The sequence below is a fragment of the Sinohyriopsis cumingii genome, chromosome 3 (assembly GCF_028554795.1).
Source record: "Sinohyriopsis cumingii isolate HCF-2022 chromosome 3, ASM2855479v2, whole genome shotgun sequence".
NCBI classification, from domain to species: Eukaryota; Metazoa; Mollusca; class Bivalvia; order Unionida; family Unionidae; genus Sinohyriopsis; species Sinohyriopsis cumingii.
In genome coordinates, this window is record NC_142963.1 from 56,868,938 (window position 1) to 56,893,065 (window position 24,128).

General features: G+C 35.6%; 1 protein-coding gene across 1 annotated transcript in view; it reads right to left on the bottom strand.

Annotated features, from left to right (window-relative positions):
• The window catches only part of LOC149802901 (cadherin-87A-like), a 156,072-nt gene that overhangs the window by 11,980 nt on the left and 119,964 nt on the right, over nucleotides 1–24,128 (bottom strand). Inside the window, exons 32-37 of the mRNA XM_089952392.1 lie at nucleotides 19,146–19,265; nucleotides 18,447–18,585; nucleotides 14,736–15,008; nucleotides 10,876–11,156; nucleotides 10,263–10,354; nucleotides 4,405–4,497 (exon numbers count right to left, since the gene is read on the bottom strand). Of these exons, the coding sequence (XP_089808518.1) occupies nucleotides 4,405–4,497; nucleotides 10,263–10,354; nucleotides 10,876–11,156; nucleotides 14,736–15,008; nucleotides 18,447–18,585; nucleotides 19,146–19,265 (998 nt within the window). The remainder of the gene's footprint in view (nucleotides 1–4,404; nucleotides 4,498–10,262; nucleotides 10,355–10,875; nucleotides 11,157–14,735; nucleotides 15,009–18,446; nucleotides 18,586–19,145; nucleotides 19,266–24,128) is intronic.

Here is a 24,128-nt window from a genome sequence, read left to right on the forward strand (position 1 = left end):
TGTCATGTATCATGCAGTAATTATCCCATTATGACCTGTCCAGGTAGCAAGAATGATGTCATGTATCATGCAGTAATTATCCCATCATGACATGTCAAGGTGGCAAGAATGATGTCAAGTATCATGCAGTAATTATCCCATCATGACCTGTCAAGGTGGCAAGAATGACATCATGTATCATGCAGTAATTATCCCAGCATGACCTGTCAAGGTGGCAAGAATGACATCATGTATCATGCAGTAGTTATCCCAGCATGACCTGTCAAGGTGGCAAGAATGATATCATGTATCATGCAGTAATTATCCTAGCATGACCTGTGACCAATATATTTAGGCAAAATATGCACTCAACACTACTTTGATTGATCACATCACAAATACTGAGAAAAAAGCTTTGACCTTGATTTAATCTTTTGTAAACTTGAATGCGAGCCAGACTTAAGTACATGTCACTAACTGCCATTGTAATCCATAATGCCTACTATAAATGACATCTTTGTCTTCATCTTTAAGACTATCATTTTCCAGATTTGGTTGTCATTATTAAAGAGTGGTGATAATGATGATAATAATTTTATCAAAGGTGTCTGCAAATTAGACTTAAAGTCACAAAGGTGTGATGGTATAAAGTATGTATTGGTGCTTCATGTGGAGAATGTTACTGACGTTAAGACGTTAAAATTAGACTCAGATAGTCTTAAGCACTTCTGGCAGGCAGTCAACACCATCTGAATTTACCCAAAGGCAGGAAACAATTTAACCTTTTTGGTGTACTCAGTAGAAATGTAGTAACATTGCCACACCAAAGGCAGGAAACAATTTAACCTTTTTGGTGTACTCAGTAGAAATGTAGTAACATTGCCACACCAAAGGCAGGAAACAATTTCACATTTTTGATGTACTCAGTAGAAATGTAGTAACATTGCCACACCAAAGGCAGGAAACAATTTAACATTTTTGATGTACTCAGTAGAAATGTAGTAACATTGCCACACCCAAGGCAGGAAACAATTTCACATTTTTGATGTACTCAGTAGAAATGTAGTAATATTCCAATGCAGATACATTTCCATACTGATGAACACATAGTCCGACTCTAAAGAAAACATGGATCCAGCAACAGTACATCACCTCCAAAGTGTTAAGATCAACAATGATGAGGACTACCACAAAGTTTATAATCTATGCAATAATCTCCTAAGAGATGCTTAAAATACTTGTGGTACATGTAAGGAAAGTATGAATGGCAACAGGTTACTGTGAAAGGACTATTGACTAATGAGATGATGCATATATAATTGCAGTTGCATCAGTGGATAAATGATGGGAAGATTTCCATTGGTCAGAACATACTCAGAAAACACGCCACTTTAGATAAAAGATTAAGACCACGCTGTGGAATGTTCAAAACCTTAGATCACCTACCATTGGTAGAAATTTTTGATTAATATTGACATAGCTATTATGCTGCAGATGGAGATTCCCTGTTCTGTAAATAATCACATAGCAGATGCCTCAACAGGAATCATACACTTAAAGAGGCTCTAAAACTGATAGGAAATATCTTTGTCTTTGCTGTGTGATTCAGAAACTGACAGTTTATACCACGATAAACTATAAAAAAAACATCAAACTCTTAATTAAAATTTTTTTCATGTAAATTTGTTCAATAGTTGAAAATTGTGCACCTTTTTATGCTAAAAATTGTGTCAAGTAAAATCTTTGCTAAAAGTCAAGTCAATAAAAATTATGTCTCTTCTGCTGTTAAAACTTTTGGCAAATTTGGAAATTACCTGATCATTCCTAAACTGACCTGGATTTTACTGTTGCAATATACTGTATATTAAATACTGTATAGTTTAGCACATTGTGATTTTATTTAGAGCAAAATTTCTCAAAACTGAAAGCCCTAGGTATCAAATAAAAATTCTAGTAATGGAAGTTGTTTTATTCACTTAGGTTCTCTATTTTTACCTTAGAATGAGATAAAGCAAGTAAATGTATTTGACAAAAGACCAATAGTCATCTGTATGTACTTCCATTGGGTTTTATTTACTCAGCATGGCCTCTGGCCCATTATGGTGTATTACTAAAACTTGGGAACAAAAGTTGTTTTCATTTTTGCAGAAGAGAGGTTTCAGTTTATGAAATTAAATTTTAAGAAGATTAAAATATTTTTTAAAAATTGGGACAAGACAAAGGATTCAGTTTTAAGAGAATTTTTTTTTTGCTGAGGTTTTGGTACTGTAAAAGGTTTGTCTGTATTTTTAAGGGTATCATTTTATAATTTCTTGTCTTTAGAAAATGACATTTTTGTTAGGATTTCAATTTGTGGATATTTCTAGGAGATTGTATTTTTTAACAACACTTTTAATGCAGTATTGGCTAAATGATGTCAAGGAAAATTGAGATATGGGCCACTCCCAAGTGGAACAACAAAATTTATCTTAAATTGAGGTAAATCAAATAGATACTAGATGAGTGCTGAAGAACAAAATCCATCACATATCACTGCCTTGAATGAGAATTTTAAAGCCGTCTTTATTAAGAGCATTGGTAAGTTTGTAATCATGCAGCAGCAATGTGTCTAGGATGTCGGATGTTACAAAATGCAAAGCATGATTATTTTCGATTTTGGAATAGTGTTAAAATGGGATTCATTTTTGAAGCAACAAGCCATCACCCATGCCCATCAAAAATAAATTCAGAGCTCCTGGTTGATGGAGTTTTACTTGGTGAAACACATCAGTAAGGGTGAAAATTTAATTATTTGCACATACTGTAAACAAGGCATCAACATGTCCCTTTGGAGTGTACAACATCCATCAAAATAAGACATCACCTGTATATAACATCTCTGACACGCTAAATTTAACAGTCAGATTACTTCTCTTTATTATTATTCATTATCTTCATCTTTTTAAATTCTCATTATCAATTGACCCATTCTTTTCATGATAATTATGATATGAAATAAACTGACTGAAGACAATAATAAAGCACACGCTTGTATTTGCACAGCTGATTTGTGTGATAAAGTATTAACACCCACACTGGACAGATGCTTTAACTATTGCTGTATTACCAGTAAAGCCCCCATTAAAATTTAAAATATTATGTCCCCTCCCTCCTTCCCTCAGTCCAAAATGTGATGCACATCCATGTTTCTAAAAGATCAGAATATCTCATGATCAGACTGCATCAGATACAATTTTAATAACGATAATGTTATGGTCATCAACAACAACTTGGTTCTGACCAGGATTCACTCACAGAATCCAGCAGGGAAGTTTGAACAACAGTACCATCCAGAGTGAACACTAATGACATCTGCATTACCTTCAAACCCCCTACTGAACTACTGAGTAGAAGAGATTTAATTAAGCCTATATTCTGCCATCCAATGGATTTTAAAGACAGAAATGTGGTTATGTTTTTATTTGATGTCAGTGTGGTTGTGATTATGTGAGTGTTTGTACACATGTGTATGTGTAATGTGATGATACCTGACAATGCAAAGTCTACCAGTTATTTTTTTATAAGTGTATTAAATTATTTAAGTAAGACATACAAGTTATTTTCTTTTATTCAGATTTGAATTTCCAATAATTTTCTATAGGGTTACTTATGATGAAAAGTTACCTTTTTTAATTGGACAATTTCACACTTTCTGGTTCCATGTACTAACACCCCTTCCTCCTTTGTGACCTCAAAACACCCTTTTTTTGTCTAAAAAAAATCAATACTCTCTGGGAATATGCAAGGTGTCTCAAAAAACCAACAATGGGAATATGGCAGGTGTCTTAAAAAAATTCCAGCGCTGTCTGGGAATATGGCAGTGTCTTAAAAATTAAAAAAAACACTGTCTGGGAATATGGCAGGTGTCTTTAAAAAAGTCCAGCACAATCTGGAAATATGGCAGGTGTCTTAAACACAACACTGTCTGGGAATATGGTAGGTGTCTAAAAAAAGACCAATATTATCTGGGAATAAGGCAGGGGCCAAAAAAACAACAACACTGACTGGGAATATGGCAGGTGTCTAAAAAAAACAACACTGGGAATATGGAGGTGTCTTTAAAAAACAACAACACTATCTGGGAATATGGCAGGTATGCAACTGAGCTACTGTAGCTTCCAAATTCATAGATGAAAACAAGGGAGACAAGGCTTATTTTTCCAATAGGTTGATCTCATTTCATTAGGTCTTAAATTTCAAGCTTTGTAGCAGACACAGAATCATTGCTCATTGGTACCCCATGAAAAAATGTAAATTCACAGAATTTGAATTTAAATTGTCACATTTTAGTGATTTTCTACTTGAATGACTAATTAAAATTCTCTAAATTACCTCTAAATTGTCTCACTAATCCCAAAATATTAAATGCTTATTTACTTTACTCACCTGGAATAATCTGGATCTTGGTTTGAACCTCTGTCATGATAGGAAATCTTCTCTATTTTGTAAGTGATGCCTAATTCAATACTATTAAGCTCACTGGAAGAAAAGGAGACACAAAATTTAATTATTGATACACAACAGGCAATGGTGCATGCATGAAAATCTAATCACATTTTTTTAAGTGTTCACATATCTTTAAAGAAAACATCTATGCATAAAGCCATTCATGACTTGTTAACAACTTTTTTTGTGGGCACTCCTCCTACATTCAGCTATATTAAGCAATCGGCCTCTAAAGTGCCCCCAAGTAGAACTGTGATCACTTGAGAAATGTTGTCATCATACCAATTGATCCTAAATATCGGTTTAATCTGTATAAACTTCTTGATACGGGGTGTATGGATTGATCTGCTTGGGTGATTATCCAATCAGAATTTGAGAATTTTCTATAGACAGGAATAATAGTGGTTACACGAAGTTTTAGCAGGATGGCAGATGAGATTTAATTTCACTATGATCCAAACACACAGGGTATAACTGAATCCAACTGGTTGGAATCACCCATGGACCCTGATATTAATAGAGTTAAGAAGTTATCCTCATTCATTGAATATCCTCCTGACAACCACCAAAATTAACTGTGTGGAAAATCTATCATGCATTGAATTGAGCATAAAGATAGCCACATGCTGACATCATTGAAACAACTGCAACAACTTGGCCTATGAAACACATGCTTCTAAAAGATTTTCTTGTATACATTTGAAGTCTACTGGGTCATGTAAAGTGGGCAACTAAGTCACACAGAAATGATGCAAAAGTGACTTTGCCCTGTCATTTTTTTTTTATTTTCATTCCATGACAATAGTTTTTAGCTTTAATTGGAACGCTCCCTTAACCCACTCTACTCAACCCTTTTGTAACCCCAGGCAAACTGTAGTGCAACCTTTGCAAATATTGGTATCACTTGTGCCAACAAAGCGAACCCCTACACATTTACTAGTTGATTGACTATTAAAGGCATGAACTCAATCATTGGGTGGCAAGCAGCTGGACAATGCGTGCCAAGCAAAGCAAATCCCTACACATTTACTAGTTGATTGACTATTAAAGACATGAACTCAATCATTGGTTGGCAAGGAGCTGGACACTAGCAAGGCAACAATTGATTCATGCACAATGAGTAAGAATCAGAGGTGGCTTTGCCAATAAAAAAGGTGTCTTCTTATTTCATTCTTCAGATCTTTTCTGAATCTTTGTATGTTTGTCAATGATTGTGATGCACAAATAATCTATCCCTGCACAGCACTGATGACAAACTAATAAAAAATGATTGGAAGTCTGTTGTACATTGATGATATTAGCAGTTAAGGAAAACTGAGAGCATTTTTGTGTAGTGTGCAAAATTTAATGCATTCACACTAGAAATCAAATGATGTGATTCTGTGTTTTATACATTTTGGACTTCATCAATGTCACTGAGCACTGGGCTAAGTGTAAGGTCACTTGGACATAAATGTCAAGTTCCTGAAGGGGATGAAAATACATGTCCTAAAAGGAAAACCTTTTACTAAGGAAGTTAATCAGAATGCTTATTTAACTTGATGAAAATGGAAAGTAGCATTGCTCTGTCCATCAATAGGCTAGGGTTAGTAATTCACATTCCAGAGGACATGAAATCCTGGCAAAAATAAATCATTCATTACAATATGCAGTAAGTAAAATATTTTTTATACAAAGACTTTACATCATTCTTTAATTAAAACAAAAAAAAAACACTTTAACCTTTGCATCATTAAAAATATTGATAAAAACTATTTGGTACACAGGATTATCATCATCACAATTCTAGAAAATATTTCAAAACAATTGTGACATGATGGCGATAAATGGTAGCAAATACACAAGTATCCACACACAATAATGCTCATCTTTTGAAACCTCAGTGGTCACTGATGATAGGAATGAGTAAACTCAATGTTAGAATTACTTTTTTACATGGTTAATTCAAAACAAAATCTGGATATCTAGACTTGGCTTTTATTGTTTCAACAGTATTTGTTCAAGAGAACATTTCATGTATGATTTATACCAGTACGACCATGTACTGCACAAAACTTAGTGAAAAGAACTTGATCTTCCATCCATCAATGTATATATCACTACATCCAAATACAATGCATATGAATATGATAATTTCATACACTAATAAAATGTGTTGATGGTAATTCATACAATACAGTAAATCCTACTTACAAATATACTTACAAATAAATTATTGCTTAAAAGAAAATTAAATGCAAAGATACATAATGAAAAATAGAGAACAAGGATAAAATAAGAGAACACAAAGCACACACATAAATATGTATATGCCTATTTTGCTTTGCTCTCAATTCTCCCCAATCTGTCCACAAAAAAACCCAGTCGCTTCTCTTCTCCCCAACATTTAAATCTAGCTTGACCCCTGAGTTTATGATTTGATTAAGCATTTTTAACATGATAGACATTAGTACGACCGCAAACAAATATTTAGAACAGTGTCCTTCTCAGAATTGCTGTTATCAAATTACTTTAGGACTCAAGGTAGATTAGTTCTGTAACTAATTGAGTTACCTTCTCTAAATAAAGTCTTTATTATTATTAATTATTATTATTATTGTTATTATCACTATTATTCTTCTTCTTCACCTGGCAAGTTCTGCATTACCCATCAAAAAGAGCATGTATTGAATGATCTGCCTGGGTGATTGCCCCACAAATTTTAAGAATTGTCCATAAATGGGAATAATACATTCTACTAAAACCAGGAATTTTTATCAAAACAAATGCACAAAAGTATCCACATCACTTCTGAGAAATCATTTCAAGTTTCTTTTCTACACTTTGTCATGGTGGCCATGTTTACATATGGACTGGCATGATCTGTATAAATTTAGAAGGCCTTTATCTGACAATGCCCTCTTAAAATGTTGGTCAAATTATGTAAAAAGTCATTGAAAGGTTTTTTGTTTAAAGCAATCATGGCCATATCTGACATAAATTGTGACAATATAAATGGCCCATATATGATGATACATTTTAAAAAATCTGGTCAAATTTGTGTCCTGTTGTTTTTGAAAAGTAATGTTAGGTTTTTCTTTTACAATGGCAGATATATATATATATATATATATATATATATATATATATATATATATATATATATATATATATATATATATATATATATATATATATATATATATTATATCAGTAGATCAGCAAAATTGGTAAAAACTTTCAAGGTCTTCTTGCCAAAATCATTCATTCATTCAATCCTCTTTGTGCTGCAGGTGGCACATAAGTTATTTATGACCATGTTGCCAATCTGCTGTCTGTCTATCAATTGTTTTCCATGTCAGACAGAATGCCTTCGTCTCCTTCTCATCTGTCTTTCATGTTTCCATGGGCCAACCCCATTTACACTTTCCAGTGTAAGGCTATTCTTAGTAGCACATCTGTTGTCATTCAACATACATGCCCAAGCCATCTCTACCTCCTTCTTTTCACTTTTTGTATGACATATTTTGTGTGTGTGATTTGGATTTTTAATGTAGCTTTAATAATTTTTCAGTCATATGCTATGATGTCTCCAGTGTGGCAGTCTATAGTGATGTCTTGCACTAGGACATCATCCTATAGACATGTAGCATGATGTCCCACCCAGTCACATCATGCTGACACCAGGCTGACCAGTCCTAACACTAACCTCTTAATGCTGAGTGCCAAGTGAGGTAGCTGTTAGTACCATTTTTATAAGTCTTTGGTATGACTCGGCCGGGAATCAAACCCATGACCTCCCACATCTGAGGTGGACACTGAGCTAACCACTAAGCCACCGGAGTGGTGACAGATTTTGTATTTTTCCTCTGATGTATCTCACTGTCCAAGATTTTTCAAGGCTAGAACATTTGAAGATTCCTTCACAGACACTTGTTTTGGAAGTACTCTTTTTGTAAACTATTCTTCTTGTAAGCTGCCAGCAATCTGAGCTCAGGACACTGCTGCTGAAAATCCTAAGCTTTATTTTTGTTCTCTGTTGTTTTGATTTCCAGTAGTTGTTCAGCATGGTGAAGGACAGGCTGGCTCTCCTGATTCCTGAACTGACTCTCTCATTGTCTCCATCCGATGCCGTGATGCTTCCAATATAGTTGAGCTTATCTGCATTGCCTATGGATTGATTTTGATGATCCAAGGGTTATTATTTTGATCCTCTGCTTCATATTTCATGAACTTTGCCTCGCTTATGTTCACTTCCAGTCAAAGCTTTAAGGCTTTATGTCAGTCCGGCTGTCTTGTCTTGCATGTCTTTTTGATGACATCATACCAGGCTGATGTCATCAGCACAGTCCAGCTCTTCTAAGTGAAGTGATGGTCCACTGGATTCCTCTTCTGTTCTTTGCTATGGCTTCTTTCATAAGCCACTAAATGGCAGCAATAAAAAGAAATGGTAACAGGATACAGCCTGCCTGACCCTTTTGGTGATGCTGAAACAGTGAGATGGTTGTTGCAGATAACTTTGCACTCAAATTTCTCAGATTTGCAGTAGAGGCTAACAGTCAAAAGCCTTTTTAAAGGCTACAAAAGTTGATGTAAATCATGCTCTTCCATTCAGCCAACTGTTCAAGAATCTGTTTAAGTGTGAAGAATCAATTAAAGCATCTTTTCCTGTGCCTGAAAAACATTTGGTCCCTGCATATAACTTTGCATACAGCAGTTGATATTCTTGTAAGGAATATTCTGTTGAAGGCTTTGCTTGTGAGGGACAGCAGTATAATCTTACTGTAGTCTCCAGGGTCACTTCTCGTAAAAAGCTTGATAATGATGCCAGTTTTTTAGTTTTCTGTGTTCAATATCTGCATAAAAAAGGCCTTCAGAGAATCTTGTGTGTTTCTCCTTCCTCAGCATTCAGCAGCCTTGAGCAGATTCCATTAACACCAGGGGCTTTTCCATTTTGTATATCTTTTATGGCTTCTCTGACTTTGGTTTCAGTGATACAGTCTAGGTTGACATTTAGATCATCTGCTGCTTTTTAAACATCTGCAGCGTTCATTGACTCTGTGATTTGTGCAAGATGTTAGGAAGTGCTCTTTCCATCTTGAGATCTTCTCTCTCTCATCAAAGATGAGTTTGCCATCTTTGTCATCCAGGTATGTGTCCTAGTATGTTCCACAGTAGCCCCTTTGGTGTCTGGTGACACAGCAGCCCCTTTGGTGTCTGGTGATTTTGTATGGGGTCTTCAAGTCCTGCTTATTCGCTTCTTCCTCTACTTGTATTGCAAGCCCATCAATGAAGTATCTTTTATTGTTCCCTGTTCTGTTTTTCACATTCTTGTCCTTTTTGGTGTATTCTTTGGATATCTTTTCTTTCAGCTGAAGGAAACTTGACACCCATCATGTGTTTATTTATTTCCTTGCTTCAATCACCCTTTAGGCTGACTGCAATTTACACTCTTCTTCCTGTGTTTTCTGATAGCCAAGGATGCTTCCTGCATTGCTTGGTTGAACACATGTATAGTCACTTCAGTCTACTCTTGCAACATGATGTACATTTTTTTTTATGGTTATTTGGAATTTCTATTTGATATCTGGGTTGGTCAGTCTGGCAATGGCAAAACAATTTCATCTTTTCTCCTCAAGTATGGCTCTCTGGAATGCTTTCTGCCAAACTTGGTCTAGTGTTTGTCTGGGTATCTACAGGAAAAATTGAAAGGACATGCCTCCTCTTCTTGTCAAAAGGTTGCACTGATGCTGGTCTGACATTTTATGACATCTATGATGGTAACTAAAATAATTAATTGAAAAAAAGGAAAATCTTACCTTATCATATTATTGACTTTCTTTGTAACATCATCTCCTGCAATGTCATTAAAAACAACCCTTACCAGGTCATTGTCACGGGCAATATATACCTGAAAGAAATAAGACAAAGTTAGTGAAAATTCAATAATTCATTTTGTTAAAAAATTTGGGTATATTCTAATTCTAAAGTAATATTTGACTCACAAGTCGAGTCCAAATGCAAGCAACACATATCCTGATCTACTGTCGTACAGTGAGCTGGCAGATCATAGTCTCTGTTGTTTGTTTGTTCTACTGTTTAGTCCTAAGAAACTGCATAGACCCAGATCTGTTGCCACATTATGCAATGGCAGATCTGGGTCTATGCAGTCTGCTGTTGGATCTGATGTATAAGCAAGTACATATGATTTATGGAGAATGACAAGAGAATTTAGTTACAAACATCACAGTTAAACATGAATGATTATGTAGAATAATTTTAAACATTTTTTATGGAATTGGATCTGAAATTTAACATTTATAAATATAAATAAACATTAGATCACATTTTGTTTGTGAATAAAAGTCCAAGAAGATTTTGAAAAGAAACAAAATTGATAAACAAAATCTGCCAATAATTGTGCCATCTTACCATGACTTGAACATTATCATATGGATTTTGATTTCCAAAGTAATCATCTGCTCTGACTGAGATTTCAAAGTAACCTCCAATGAAGTCTCTGTAGAAATTGTAACCCACGGTGATAATGCCAGTGTCAGGGTTGATGTTGAAGGCACCATTAGAGGTACTCCTAATGAGATTCTTCATGAAGGTTATACTCTGTATGGAATATCGCACTCGGTTGTTGGGGTACAAGTCACGATCTACAGCTTCAACTGCTATAACTATGGGCTCTGGGTTCTCAAAGATTACTGAAAAGAAGAATCAGAAACACTGAATATGATCCACTGTTTGGCAAGCATTAATGAAAGCAAAAACAAACGTTTCTTTTCTATCCTGAAAAACTTATAAATCAAGTTCAACTGCAAATATCACTGACCCTGATTTGTCATTGCATAATGTGCTGGGAGACCCAAGTCTGTTGTTTTTGTTCTACTCCTAACCAACTGCATAAATCCAGTTCTGCCAGCACATTATGTAATGGTGGATCTGGGTTGATGTAATTTGCAGCTGGACTCCACTTTTAAGTGAGTATATACAACAGACATAACAGCCAAGTTTTATTTAAAATTAGTTTAAATTAATTGAAAAAAATAAGGTGACCATTTTCACATTACGATTAATGACCGATTTACAGTTTTATGGATACTAAATATATATAACATGAAACTTTAATCAACACAGATTGTATGAAAGTAGTAACAATTCCACACAAATGCAAAAAATGTCACTACTGCCTTCAAAATCCTGTCATCCAATTAGGACTGTATCCATCTAATACTCAAAAGCTTTAAGATCTTTTGTTGTCTAAAAATAGCACTTGGGTTGGATTCACTTGGTTATTTTGATGGTCAGTACAAAAATCAATATCACAACATTTTATATCACTAATATGATACATTATCCAAAAACTTCCACAAATAAAATTATGCTAAAAAAAATGTATTTAACAGAATACTGTACTGATAGAATGTTATTGATGTTAAAGTAGCAAGTGTACATATCAAAGGTTATTCCAAGTGCACATATCAAGGTTATTCCATGTGTACATATCAAGGTTATTCCATGTGTACATATCAAGGTTATTCCCTGTGCACATATCAAGGTTATTCCATGTGTACATATCAAGGTTATTCCATGTGCACATATCAAGGTTATTCCATGTGCACATATCAAGGTTATTCCATGTGTACATATCAAGGTTATTCCAAGCAAGTAGAGTGACAATGTTGCAAATTACAGATTTTCAACTGCATACAATTTTGCAAAATTTTATAAACTTTTTTTTTACATTAAAAAGCTTCAGTCATGCAAATATGTCAATATATACTCTTATATGTCAAGGGTTTCATGGCATATCAGCACAATCCTGGCTATATAGTACCATTTAAAAATCCTTAAAATTAATAGAAACATAAACCCTTCCAAATAAACAAAATTATTTCCTTATAAAAGATCAAAGAAAGTGGTGTTAAGTTCTTTAAATGGTATATAAAAAATCTTGGAAAATGGTTAATCCTTCCAAAAAAAGTAATTTTTAAAATATATAAACCGCATTCTTTTAATTTCAGCAAGATTTTCTTTGATAGTTCACCAATAAAATGTTGTTTCATTCTGGTCATGTGAAAAAAACATGTTTTAATGAGTGTAGTAAATTGCACAAATTTTATTTACTGCATATGCATAATTTACAAATACATATAAATATTATAATGTATTACAGCAGAACCTGTCTTGAAAGACCACCCCTTCTGACAAAAAATAATGGTCTCTCTAGACAGGTGGTCTCTCATAACAGCTTGTAACACTATATAATCAAATGGAGATTCTGGTCTCTCAAACAGGTGGTCTCATAGCAGTGGTCTTTCAAGACAGGAATTACTGTATATACTCATTCAATTTTGCACATCAATATGTGTGTTCAATCCCCTATTTCATCATAGCTCACCAACTATTCAGATTCTTTCACTGCCATTCTAGTGGCTATGTTCTTTAATGCACCAAATCAAACCTTTTCAAATTCCTATTGTTTTGTCTGCCAACTAAGAACATGACACAATCATGTGTATTCGCACTAGTTTGATAACAAGATTCTGTATATGCTTGTATCAAATCCATGTTCGATCCCTAACATTGTCAGTTTTTCAAGCAAGCCTTTGTAAAAAACGGTGGGATAAAGTACGTCCATCTTTCTTTTAAAAGTATGGGGAAAGACCATGGGAATTTGTATAAAGAAAAACAGTATTACATTTATGTAAATTACTGAGAAAAAACCAACCTTAATTTGACTTGCCTTTGCAAACTTTAACAAAAGCCATTATCTCTTGGCTATGGCCACAATGTTTACTAATTATTCTAAACATGAACATGGTTACAACAGCTGAAACAATGCCATTTAACTGAATGAATATAAACTCAACCTTACCTCTACCTATGTCCTGGACTTACTAAACAGGCACCTGCTATAATAATGTGCATGCCTTACCTCACTCAAAATGCAATTCTTTCATATGATGCAAGTCATTTACCACTTTTTATGACTGGATTCAGCATAGAAGATATGACTTTGTTGAATATAGGATAATTTAGAAAAAACATCCCTAGGTTCATCGTCATATTGTTTACCCCGGCTACATGAATGTCTGTGATGAAGCAAATAGAGATGCAATTGGACATTGTCTGTGGACATGATCATGGGATGCCTTGATAGAAACTACAATGAGCAAGAAACTGCAGTGGTTTAAAACTTTAAATGATGTTTCTTTACAATTAAAATGTTGGCAATAGAAAGTTTTGTTAACAAATATGTTTTACAAAGGTAAATAATGTGGTTTAAATAAAATTTTATCAGCATTGTCTTTAAGTCATCCTGATTTGTAATGTTGCCTCATTTGCACTACAGCAAATTCTTGTCAACTCTGGCATTCTCCTTCAGATGCCAAAAACAGTTATCTTAAACAGAGATCTGAAAATATATAATTTAATTGGAATGGGTAGCCATGTGCATGCTTGTTGATATGGTTTCCAATTTTGTAAACATTCACAGTTATGATGTTACCACAATCATCTTAAATACCCAGTTCCACATCACAGAAACCATAATCTGAACTTGCTTCACTATGACCATTCATGCATGCATCTAAATCATTTTCAACATAAAACTGAAGAAAAAACAAGGCAGGAAAAGAAGAGGTATTTTGGAAAAAAAGGGAAAAATAGGAAGTTAGAGAAAAATATAGAAAAAAGGAGGAAAATATAGAAAAAGAAAGGGCTGTAGTTAGATAAACCCCACTCAGGAAGTTTCATATGATGATGGCAGATCAGGGTTTACACAGAAGTGAGCAGCACAGAGTGTGATCTTCATTAGCATTTTGCAGTGGCAGATCTGAGTGTTACTCTTAGCAGATGTGAGCATGTTTTATACACTGCTCAGAGAACTCCAACAAATACAAATCTGTTTGCTCAAAGCTTATTTACATTACCTGCAGTGGCACAACCAGACATACATGGAAATGCAAAGACATAGATTAGGACACTAAAAAAGTCTCTGTTTAAAAGTTCTGTGACAAACACTCCTTGTAGTGCATGCATCAGATAATTGCCAGGCTATGCTCCTGAGATGCCACACTTCATAGAATAACTTGACCAAAGGGCATTTTCAGTTGTCTTAAATAGTGCATAATAGCTATATCATTGCAAGTAGATTTTTACACTGACCCAATGACCCTTCCAAAGCCACTTGAATTTAGCCTGTGATCAAGAAATTTCTTTTTGAAGCAACAGTTGTGGGTAAATACCATAACATTCATTATGTAAATGATTTGCAATACCTGCAGACAGGCTCTTCTCAGTAAATACAGGTCCATTGTCATTTATATCTGTCAAGGTGATAAGCAGATAAAGAACTGTATCTGAGTTTTGTCTCAAACGAATGGCTGTCTCATTAATAGCTCTTCGTCGTCGCCCAGTTACAGCTGGAACTTTTGGTTTTGCCTCGATACAAAGCAAATACTGATCTTGATTCTCTCTGTCCAGAAGTGCATTGGTGGTGATGTTGCCTGTGTTTTGGTCCAAGGAAAACATCTGGGTATATGAGCTCAGACCTAAAATTATGCAAAAGACAAATGGTTACATCTATACTCATTTATGAGAAAAGACCAACTGCAAACTGTATAGACCCAGGTCTGCCATCACATAATGCACTGACAGATCTGGGTCTGTGCAGTTTTGCTAGGAGTTAACAGTAGAACAAACAGCATAGACCCTGATCTGCAGGTGCATTATGCAATGGCAGATCAGAATCTTTGTTGTTTGCAGTTTGATTCATAAAGTGAGTATATATGGTATTTTCTCTACTCTTCTGATGATTATGAGTGCATCACAAAGGTCCCATTCATTCCTACAAATCAAACTCATCTAAGGTTTTTAATATAACATTTCATGACATATCTGACTGAAATTAAACAATTCTTAATAAAGCCTTGCTTGAAAACCAAAGTCAAAAAGACAGGGTCAGTCAGGGATCATAACACTTTTATAGGCAATTAGGGACCATAACTCCTGTATAGGCAATCAGGGACCATAACTCCTGTAAAAATGTCAAGGAATGCTAGAAAATAAACTCATTCAAGTTCTGATCTAAGTAGAGAAGCAATTATCAAATTTGGTTGAGATTAAATAATCCTTAGTAATGTGATGCCATGGAAACCAAAATTAGGAGCATGGGCAATTCGAAGCTAAAACTCAGTAAATAATATTGTGAAATTCTATAACTTAAGGTCTTAATAATATAAATGTACTGCCAAATTTTGGTTGAATTTCATAATCTTAGGAAACTCATGCTGTGGGAACTAAATTCTAGCAGAGGTATAGCAAACAATTCCGCTCCCACTTCATTCTGGGACACCTTCCTGATTAAAAAAGTTGTTTGAAGGGAATTTTGGGACCCCACTTGGCTTGATCACACACACCCAAACTGCCCAGTGCTAGGGACCTTGGACAAAATGATTCCACATTAATTCACCCAGTATGCAAATCAGCACAGATGCTTCCAAATGGATCTAGGAGAAATGTACAACCAATCACGTGCATTTTAAGACCAAACTTAATCTTGAACCTCAATCTAGCATAAATGTGGTTCTGCAATACAACTTATTTTTATGCATACAACATGATATTGTGCATTCTTTTATACCACTGTAAAAAATGAGGCTGTGGTTTTGTTGACTTGATGCTATCATTAAGAACAATACTCAGCTTAGTGACTTTTGATACAGACCTACCATCATTTGAGGGGTGTAGTACTCAATAAGATGCATCCCCTTACCAAGTTTAATGATTCCAGGTAAAATGATGTGTATAAATTGTGCACAAAAAAAACCCCTGAGCTAAATGCATAATCTTAACCAAAGATGTACAAGTAATGTTCATGTACAAAGTTGGCCCCCTCTCTTGTGGGTGACCATTCCGGTGGCCTGGTGGTTAGAGCGTCCGCCTTGGAAGTGGGAGGTCATATAATAATAGTGTGTGGAATAAGTAGCTGTCCTTTTTACAAAAAGTCCATAAAATAATAGTATGGGGAAGGTGCTGTCCCAAAATGTTCATAAAATAATAGCATGGGGAATAAGTAGCAGTATGGGTAAGAAGTAGCTGTCACAAATAGTCCATAAAATAAGAGTGTGGGGAATAAGTTTCTGTCACACAAAGTCCATAAAATAATAGTATGGGGAAGAAGTAGCTGTCACAGAAAGTTAATAAAATAATAGCATGGGGAATAAGAAGCAGTATGGGAAAGAAGTAGCTGTCACAGAAAGTTAATAACATAATAGCATGGGGAATAAGAAGTAGTATGGGAAAGAAGTAGGTGTCACAAATAGCTCATAAAATAATGGTATGGAGTAGAAGTAGCTGTCTCAAAAAATTAATAAAAAAAATAGTATGGGAAAGAAGTAGCTGTCACAGAAAGTTAATAAAATAATAGCATGGGGAATAAGAAGCAGTATGGGAAAGAAGTAGCTGTCACAGAAAGTTAATAACATAATAGCATGGGGAATAAGAAGTAGTATGGGAAAGAAGTAGGTGTCACAAATAGCTCATAAAATAATGGTATGGAGTAGAAGTAGCTGTCTCAAAAAATTAATAAAAAAAATAGTATGGGGAAGAAGTAGCTGTCACAGAAAGTCCATAAAATAATAGTATGGGGGGAAAATATGTCACAAAAGTCCATAAAATAATAGCATGGGGAAGAAGTAGCTGTCACAGAAAGCCCATAAAATAATAGTAAAAAATAATAATATGGGGAAGAAGTAGCTGTCACAGAAAGTTCATAACATAATAGTATAGGGAAGAAGTAGCTGTCACAAAAGTCCATAAAATAATAGTTTGGGGAATAAGTAGCAGTATCGGGAAGGAGTAGCTGTCACAAATTGTCCATAAAATAATAGTATGGGGAAGAAGTAGCTGTCACAAAAGTCCATAAAATAATAGTTTGGGGAAGAAGTAGCTGTCACAAAAGTCCATAAAATAATAGTATGGGGAAGACATACCTGTCACAAAAAGTTCATAAAATAATAGTATGGGGAATAAGTAGCTGTCACAATAGTCCATAAAATAATAGTTTGGGGAAGAATTAGCTGTCACGAAAGTCCATAAAATAATAGTATGGGGAAGACGTACCTGTCACAAAAAGTTCATAAAATAATAGTATGGGGAATAAGCAGCTGTCACAATAGTCCATAAAATAAACGTATGGGCAAAGATTATCTGTCGAATAGTTCAAAAAGTAATAATAGAAGTATTTAGAAATTCATGTTTGTACAAATTAAAAATCACAAACTTCTCTTGTCAAAGATAGAAAGAGGGGCCCCAGGTGGCTGAGTGGTCTAAGGTGCTTGCCCTTAATACTTACACATCTCAACTCTGTCCGCAGGAGTTAAAGTTTCAGTTTTGACCAATGTCAATATGTGAGAAAGCTTGTCAGTAGCTTCACGAAGTGGTTATTCCTTCACCCAATATACTGGATGCCATATATAGCCTATCATGTGCTAAAAAACTGGCATTAAACCCCAGAAAACCAAACCAATGATACAAAGAAAAGCATATTCCTGTGAGTGACATTTTTCATTTGGCATAATTATTATGAGTACATCTGTCTTCTGCAACAAAAAGCATTCACAAGTAATTTATAGCAAGTCGTAAATCATTGCTTTTCCAAAATCTCATACACTTTTCACTGACAATCATTTTCTTTCATAGGAGTGTTATTTTAATTATTAAAATCACCTATGCAGATACACCTTTATTGATTTAATAAGAGACAGAGGTCACAACTATATCACTTTACAGCTAATCTCTCCCAGAATTCAAAGCACTGATACCCTTTGGTAACAAGCGATGTCATATTGATAATGTAATGATCATAAAATGTTTGGGCTATGCAGTAAGCACGGAGTTCACAAAAGTGAATGCTATGCAGTAAGCATGGAGTTCACAAAAGTGAACATGTTTATGCAGAAGCAGAGATAGGCAATTCTTTCACTTACATAATGGGTCACTGGCTTGTGTGTAAAATTCATAGATGACTGCATTTTCAATAAGGTCAGGATCACAGGCCTTAGCTTGGAAGATAAATGTGCCGGGCTTTGTACCCTCACTGATGTTTACCCTCTCTGGCACACGGTACTGAAAAGTTCAATCATACATTATCAAGGGCTGTATTAACTTTCTTTAGCTCTCTTTTTAGATAAGGCAATAAAGAATCTGTCAAATCTGTACTCTGTAGATTAAATTAGTAATCTTACATTTATTTTATTTACTGCAAACCTTGAAAGCTGAAAAGATCATACAATATTTTGCAAAGCTTTTAACTGAAATATTAATTAAAAAGACTTCTCCATGCATTCTTTCCATTACCAGATCTTATATCATGGAAAATTTTTGAAACTCATTTAATAATTTCAATACTTTACTCTGAATGATTTCATAACACATACTCTGTTTTACCCATTTCATCATTTGCATATTGAGTGTAATAAACTGTCTAATTAATTTGTTATGTACTTTACCAGACATTCCTATCTGAGATGCTGACACAAAAAATTAAGGTTCTAGAAAAAAGCAACAGGTGAAGGGTAAATTACAAAATATGGCGTCAGTATTAAATTTTCCAATCAAAAGCAGTAATAAGAAAGTATAGTACTGTATCTGACTAAATGACTATTCCTTAAGTTATACTGGCTTACCACTCTGTTTGGGCATCTCGTATATGATGGGTTGTTGTCATTTATGTCTGACAAGGTGACTGTCAACAGACGAGAATTTGTATAGGTTGAATTCTGGGAGTCTGTGGCCACAATGATTAACTGGAAAGAAAGCAACAGTCAACTCCAGATTACAGACACCAGTCTGGACTTTTTCATCACATATACCAACATGTTTCATGAATATATAACTCAATTTGTATAAATTTGCCAAATATCCAAGGAATTATGTAGACAAATCAATTTCCAAACAGTTATGTTGACAAAATCAATATCCAAAGAACTATTGGGACAAACTCAATATCCAATTAATTATCTAGGTGAAATTAATATCCAAACATTTATCTCCACAAAATCAATATCTGCTGATAAGTTCAGATTATTGACGTTTTATTTTATTAACATGCATTGAATGATGTCACAGAGCAAATGAAGAAAAGACATTCAATGAACGACATTTGTAAGGAAAGCTGTTTTATCAGTAATAAACTTGGAGGAAATGTGACTGGTGTTTGTTACAAACATTTAGATGTACAATTTCATACCCATTTCATATCTTTTTTTAAAAACAACTTAAAATTTGAATGTCAAAGGTAAATGGTATAATAAAATAATATAAACTATCAAAATACTAAGCCTTTCAAGATGTTGGGCATACATTGCTTGGTGATAAAGGGTCCCAATTACATATTCTCTGTAAAAGAGATTTGGAAAAATTTGTGTTGATACAATAACATTTTAAATAAATTTCAGTGTGAATATGAGTATCTTAAATCTTTTACATCAATAAAAATCATAAAACTATCAGACTTAAGATATACTTTCAACTGATTTGATATACATATTTATCAATTACCATATCTACACAAAAACTTACACTGTAATTGCATGCCAATCTTACAATCCCATACTAAGAAGCAAATTCCATGAATTGATGTTCCCCGCTTTTTGTTGGCAAGAGGGGAGTGTAACTTTGTAAAGGAAAAGGGCTAGGTGACAAAGGTCATAAGCAAATGAGATGAGGTACTTTTATATAGGAAGATGCTACTGATGATATAGAACACTGACAATGGCTTGGCTTAGTTTGTTTTTGTGGATTTTAAAGCCATTTTTCAGCAATGATAGGCATGGGTCAGCAACTATGGCACGCATGTCACAAGGGGGCATGTCAAGAGGTTTTGTGGCATGCAAAGGGCGGCCAAAATGTTACTCTCTTACTGGTGGCACGTGTTTGTTCATTTTGTAAATAGTCTTGAAAAAAGTGACACACTATGTAAAATTGGTTGCCACCCCTATTATATGGTATACACAGGATAAGCAATATATTTGGTAGAGGCTACTGGCACGTTTTTCAAACATACCCATAATGGCCAAGCCAAGACTCAAACCCACTCAGACAGAGGGGAGATGTCAGTGATCTGTAAAGGTGAATGCCCATTTCCACTCACCCCCTGGGTATCCCCCCTCAAGACGATGAAACCCAAGTGGATTTTCATCAATATAAAACTGCAAAGAAATTTTATTATTTGTGTTCTTCTGGTTGGGGGCTAGGACTAATTATAATGATGCAATAATAATTTGTTGCTATTGCACTGCTTTACTTTCCATGGTGGAAATTGCTCTCATCCATATAAGAAAATTCCATCCTTCCATTAGATGGAAAGTTCCAGAATCTAGCACTGGAAAAAAGTGAGAACGAGTCTGTCCCCTGATTGGCCCATGAGCACTGTTATCTTTCTCAGGGATACTGACTACTTGTGTGATGTCAGGGTGGGTCATTGGAGTGAATCTGGCAATATCCACAGTAAATTATTAAATCACAAAAATTTAAAATTAGTTGTACTTCCCCCACTGCATTTTAATATCAATAACACATTACCTGTCACTATTCTGTTGCTGAATTTGCTAGTGATGTGGGAGACTGATGGCTTCAAAAACTGTGACAAAAAAGTATATTCTCACATTAACAATAGGGACGTGCACTACTTAAGTTGGTATTTGTTTGGGTACATTTATATTCCATGACCACTGACCCCAGCAAAAGCATGCTTTGCTCCGGTGCGGCAAAGACCAAAGGTAGAACTGGGAGAAAGTAATGTGTAGCTTTCATAACCTTCTTAATGAGTTAGATAGACCTATGAGGTAGGAACAACTCCGATTTCGACTTTAATCTTCATGAGAACAATCCACATAGAAATAGTGGATACCAAAATATCAGCAGAGCCCTTAAGGTGGCGCTCACCAGATAATATGTACTTTTGAGAGAGTGACGTATGTAAGGTGAAGTAGTTCGCATTTAAAACATGCACAGTGGAGAGAATGTTTGCATACCTCTATGCTACATTAATGTAATGTGGATGATATTTCTTTTGGATATTGTACTTTTGGAAATTTTACATGATTTAAGCACACTGCTAACTAAAATGACTGCTCCCTTGTGTTAAAAAATCAGTCTGAATTAGTCTAAAGTACACTATACATAGCAGCTATTAAAATAGGGAAAATGAATTTTGCCAGACTAGACAATACCAGCTTCTGAAAGTGCAATGAATGAATTACCAAATATATAAAATGTAAAAAAAGTTATCGGCTCTTTTTTATACAATTGACCTCTGAAGTTCAGGAAGTGAAAATGACCAAGTAGAGCTAGCACTTTTTTGAAAGGTGCACATTTGAAGTAAGGCCAAGCTGTATACTCTATAACCCATAGTACACCCATCAATCATACACCAAAATAAAGGGAATTAAAGGTTCTTTGCATTATACCTAAGATATACAAGGTCTTTTTTAAATAGCCAGTATAACCAGTGAGGAAAGCCGGGGACATTCTTTTTCTTTAAATTCCTAACCCTATGCAAAATGCGAAACTGTATAGCGCCACCTAAGAGGGAGAAAAAGACATTTCCTACCTTTTCTTCTCCCTTTTGAAGCAGCCAAATATAACTGTAAAGCCCTGATGGGGCACTAGGGTCAATGCTGATCATCCACAGAACAAATATGACTGAGACTGAGAATCTCTATTGGGAGTGAAGATGCTAAAGAAAGCTATTTATGTGCTTTCAAAAAAACTAGGTTGACAAATGAAAGAAATATACTCAATCAATCAGTCCTCTCTGCGCCATCTGGTGCTTGAGGCGACAGCAAGGGAGCACCATTTTGGTCTGTCGGCTGCTGTTATGGGGGCGGTGTGCAGGGTGAGACCTCTGGTCTCAGGTTCTCGCTCCACGGTTCGGCGCCAAGTCTCTTTGGGTCTGCCACGGTTCCTTTTCCCCTGTGGAGTCCATCTCAGTGCCACTCTTGGTAGTGAGTCAGGGGGCATTCTGCAGACGTGGCCGAGCCATCTCCATCGACAACTTGTGATGGTCTCAGCAATGGTGCTTGTGCCCGCTCTGTGCTGGAGTTCCTTGTTCGAGATCATTTTTGGCCAGAAGATCCTCATGATCCATCGCAGGCACTTGGTCTGGAAGACTTCGAGCTTGCGTTCTATGTTAGCAGTGGTCTTCCAACACTCTGACCCATACAAAAGGACGCTCAGCACGTTGTTCCTGAAGATACGGATCTTCGTGTGGATGCTGAGGTTTGTTGTCCTCCAGATGGGCTTCAGCATTGCGAAGGCCTGGTTGGCCTTGCTGATTCTTGTGGTGACTTCCCTTGTGCAATCTCCATCTGTGGTGACCTTGCTGCCCAGGTATGTGAATTCGTCTACTTCTTGCAGAGACTGGTCGTTGATGGTGATTGGGTCGCCCACTCTAGTGTTCTTCCTCAAGACTTGTGTCTTCCCTATGTTGACTCGAAGACCTATGGAGCTTGCTGTCTGTACCAACTGTTGTGTCTTCTGTTGGATATCCTGGTGTCTGCTTGCCAGCAACCCGATGTCATCGGCATAATCCAATAAGGAAATATACTCATATACTCATAATTGCCATAAACAATGTTTTACACAGAGGAAGCTTGCTCCTTTATCTCAGATGCTATGGAGACCAGGAAAACAGTTTTGAGGGTTGTCTAAAGAGAATATTCCCGATGGTTCACTGGGCGTTCCAACAAAGATCACACCATGCAAGAGAGGTTTCATTTTAGCATTAGTAAGCAAGACACTGGTCAATGCAGCTTAAAATACCTAATAACATCAGGAATATAAGGATCCAAATTGATGGCCACAAATGTGTTAGAATGGCTGTTCTCTAGACTTTAATAGTTGAAATTGATGGCCAGGAGTGTGTTAGAAGGGCAGTTCTCTAGACTTTAATAGTTGAAACTGATGGTTAGGAGTGTGTAATAAGGGCAGTTCTCTAGACTTTAATAGCTGAAACTGATGGCCACAAGTGTGTTAGAAGGGCAGTTCTCTAGACTTTAATAGTTGAAACTGATGGCCAGGAGTGTGTTAGAAGGGCTGTTCTCTACACTTAAATTGTAGAAACTGATGGCCATGAGTGTGTTAGAAGGGATGTTTCCTAGACTTTAATTGTAGAAACTGATGGCCATGAGTGTGTTAGAAGGGATGTTCTCTAGACTTTAATAGTAGAAACTGATGGTCAGGAGTGTGTTAGAACGGCTATTTTCTAGACTTTAATTGTAAAAACTGATGGCCAGGAGTGTGTTAGAAGGGCTGTTCTCTAGTCTTTAATTGTAGAAACTGATGGCCACGAGTGTGTTAAAAGGTCTGTTCTCTAGATTTTGATAGTAGAAACTGAGTAATCTCTCTCTTCAAACAGGAATAGTAGAAAGTCAGCCCTTGTACCCTGAAGATAGCTAGAATTAACGTTTTCTAATGCACCAATCACAAAAGATTCTCCACTTTGCATCAGAAACCAATGATGTGGACCATCTCCTGGACTGAATGATGCAATTAGCAAACTTGCCTAAAAACTTGTCCTGATGGATAGATCATCTGAGATGAGATAAACTTGAAGCTGGAGAATCTGTGGACTGTAGTGCATAAGAGACCCCCAGTGATTTGACAGT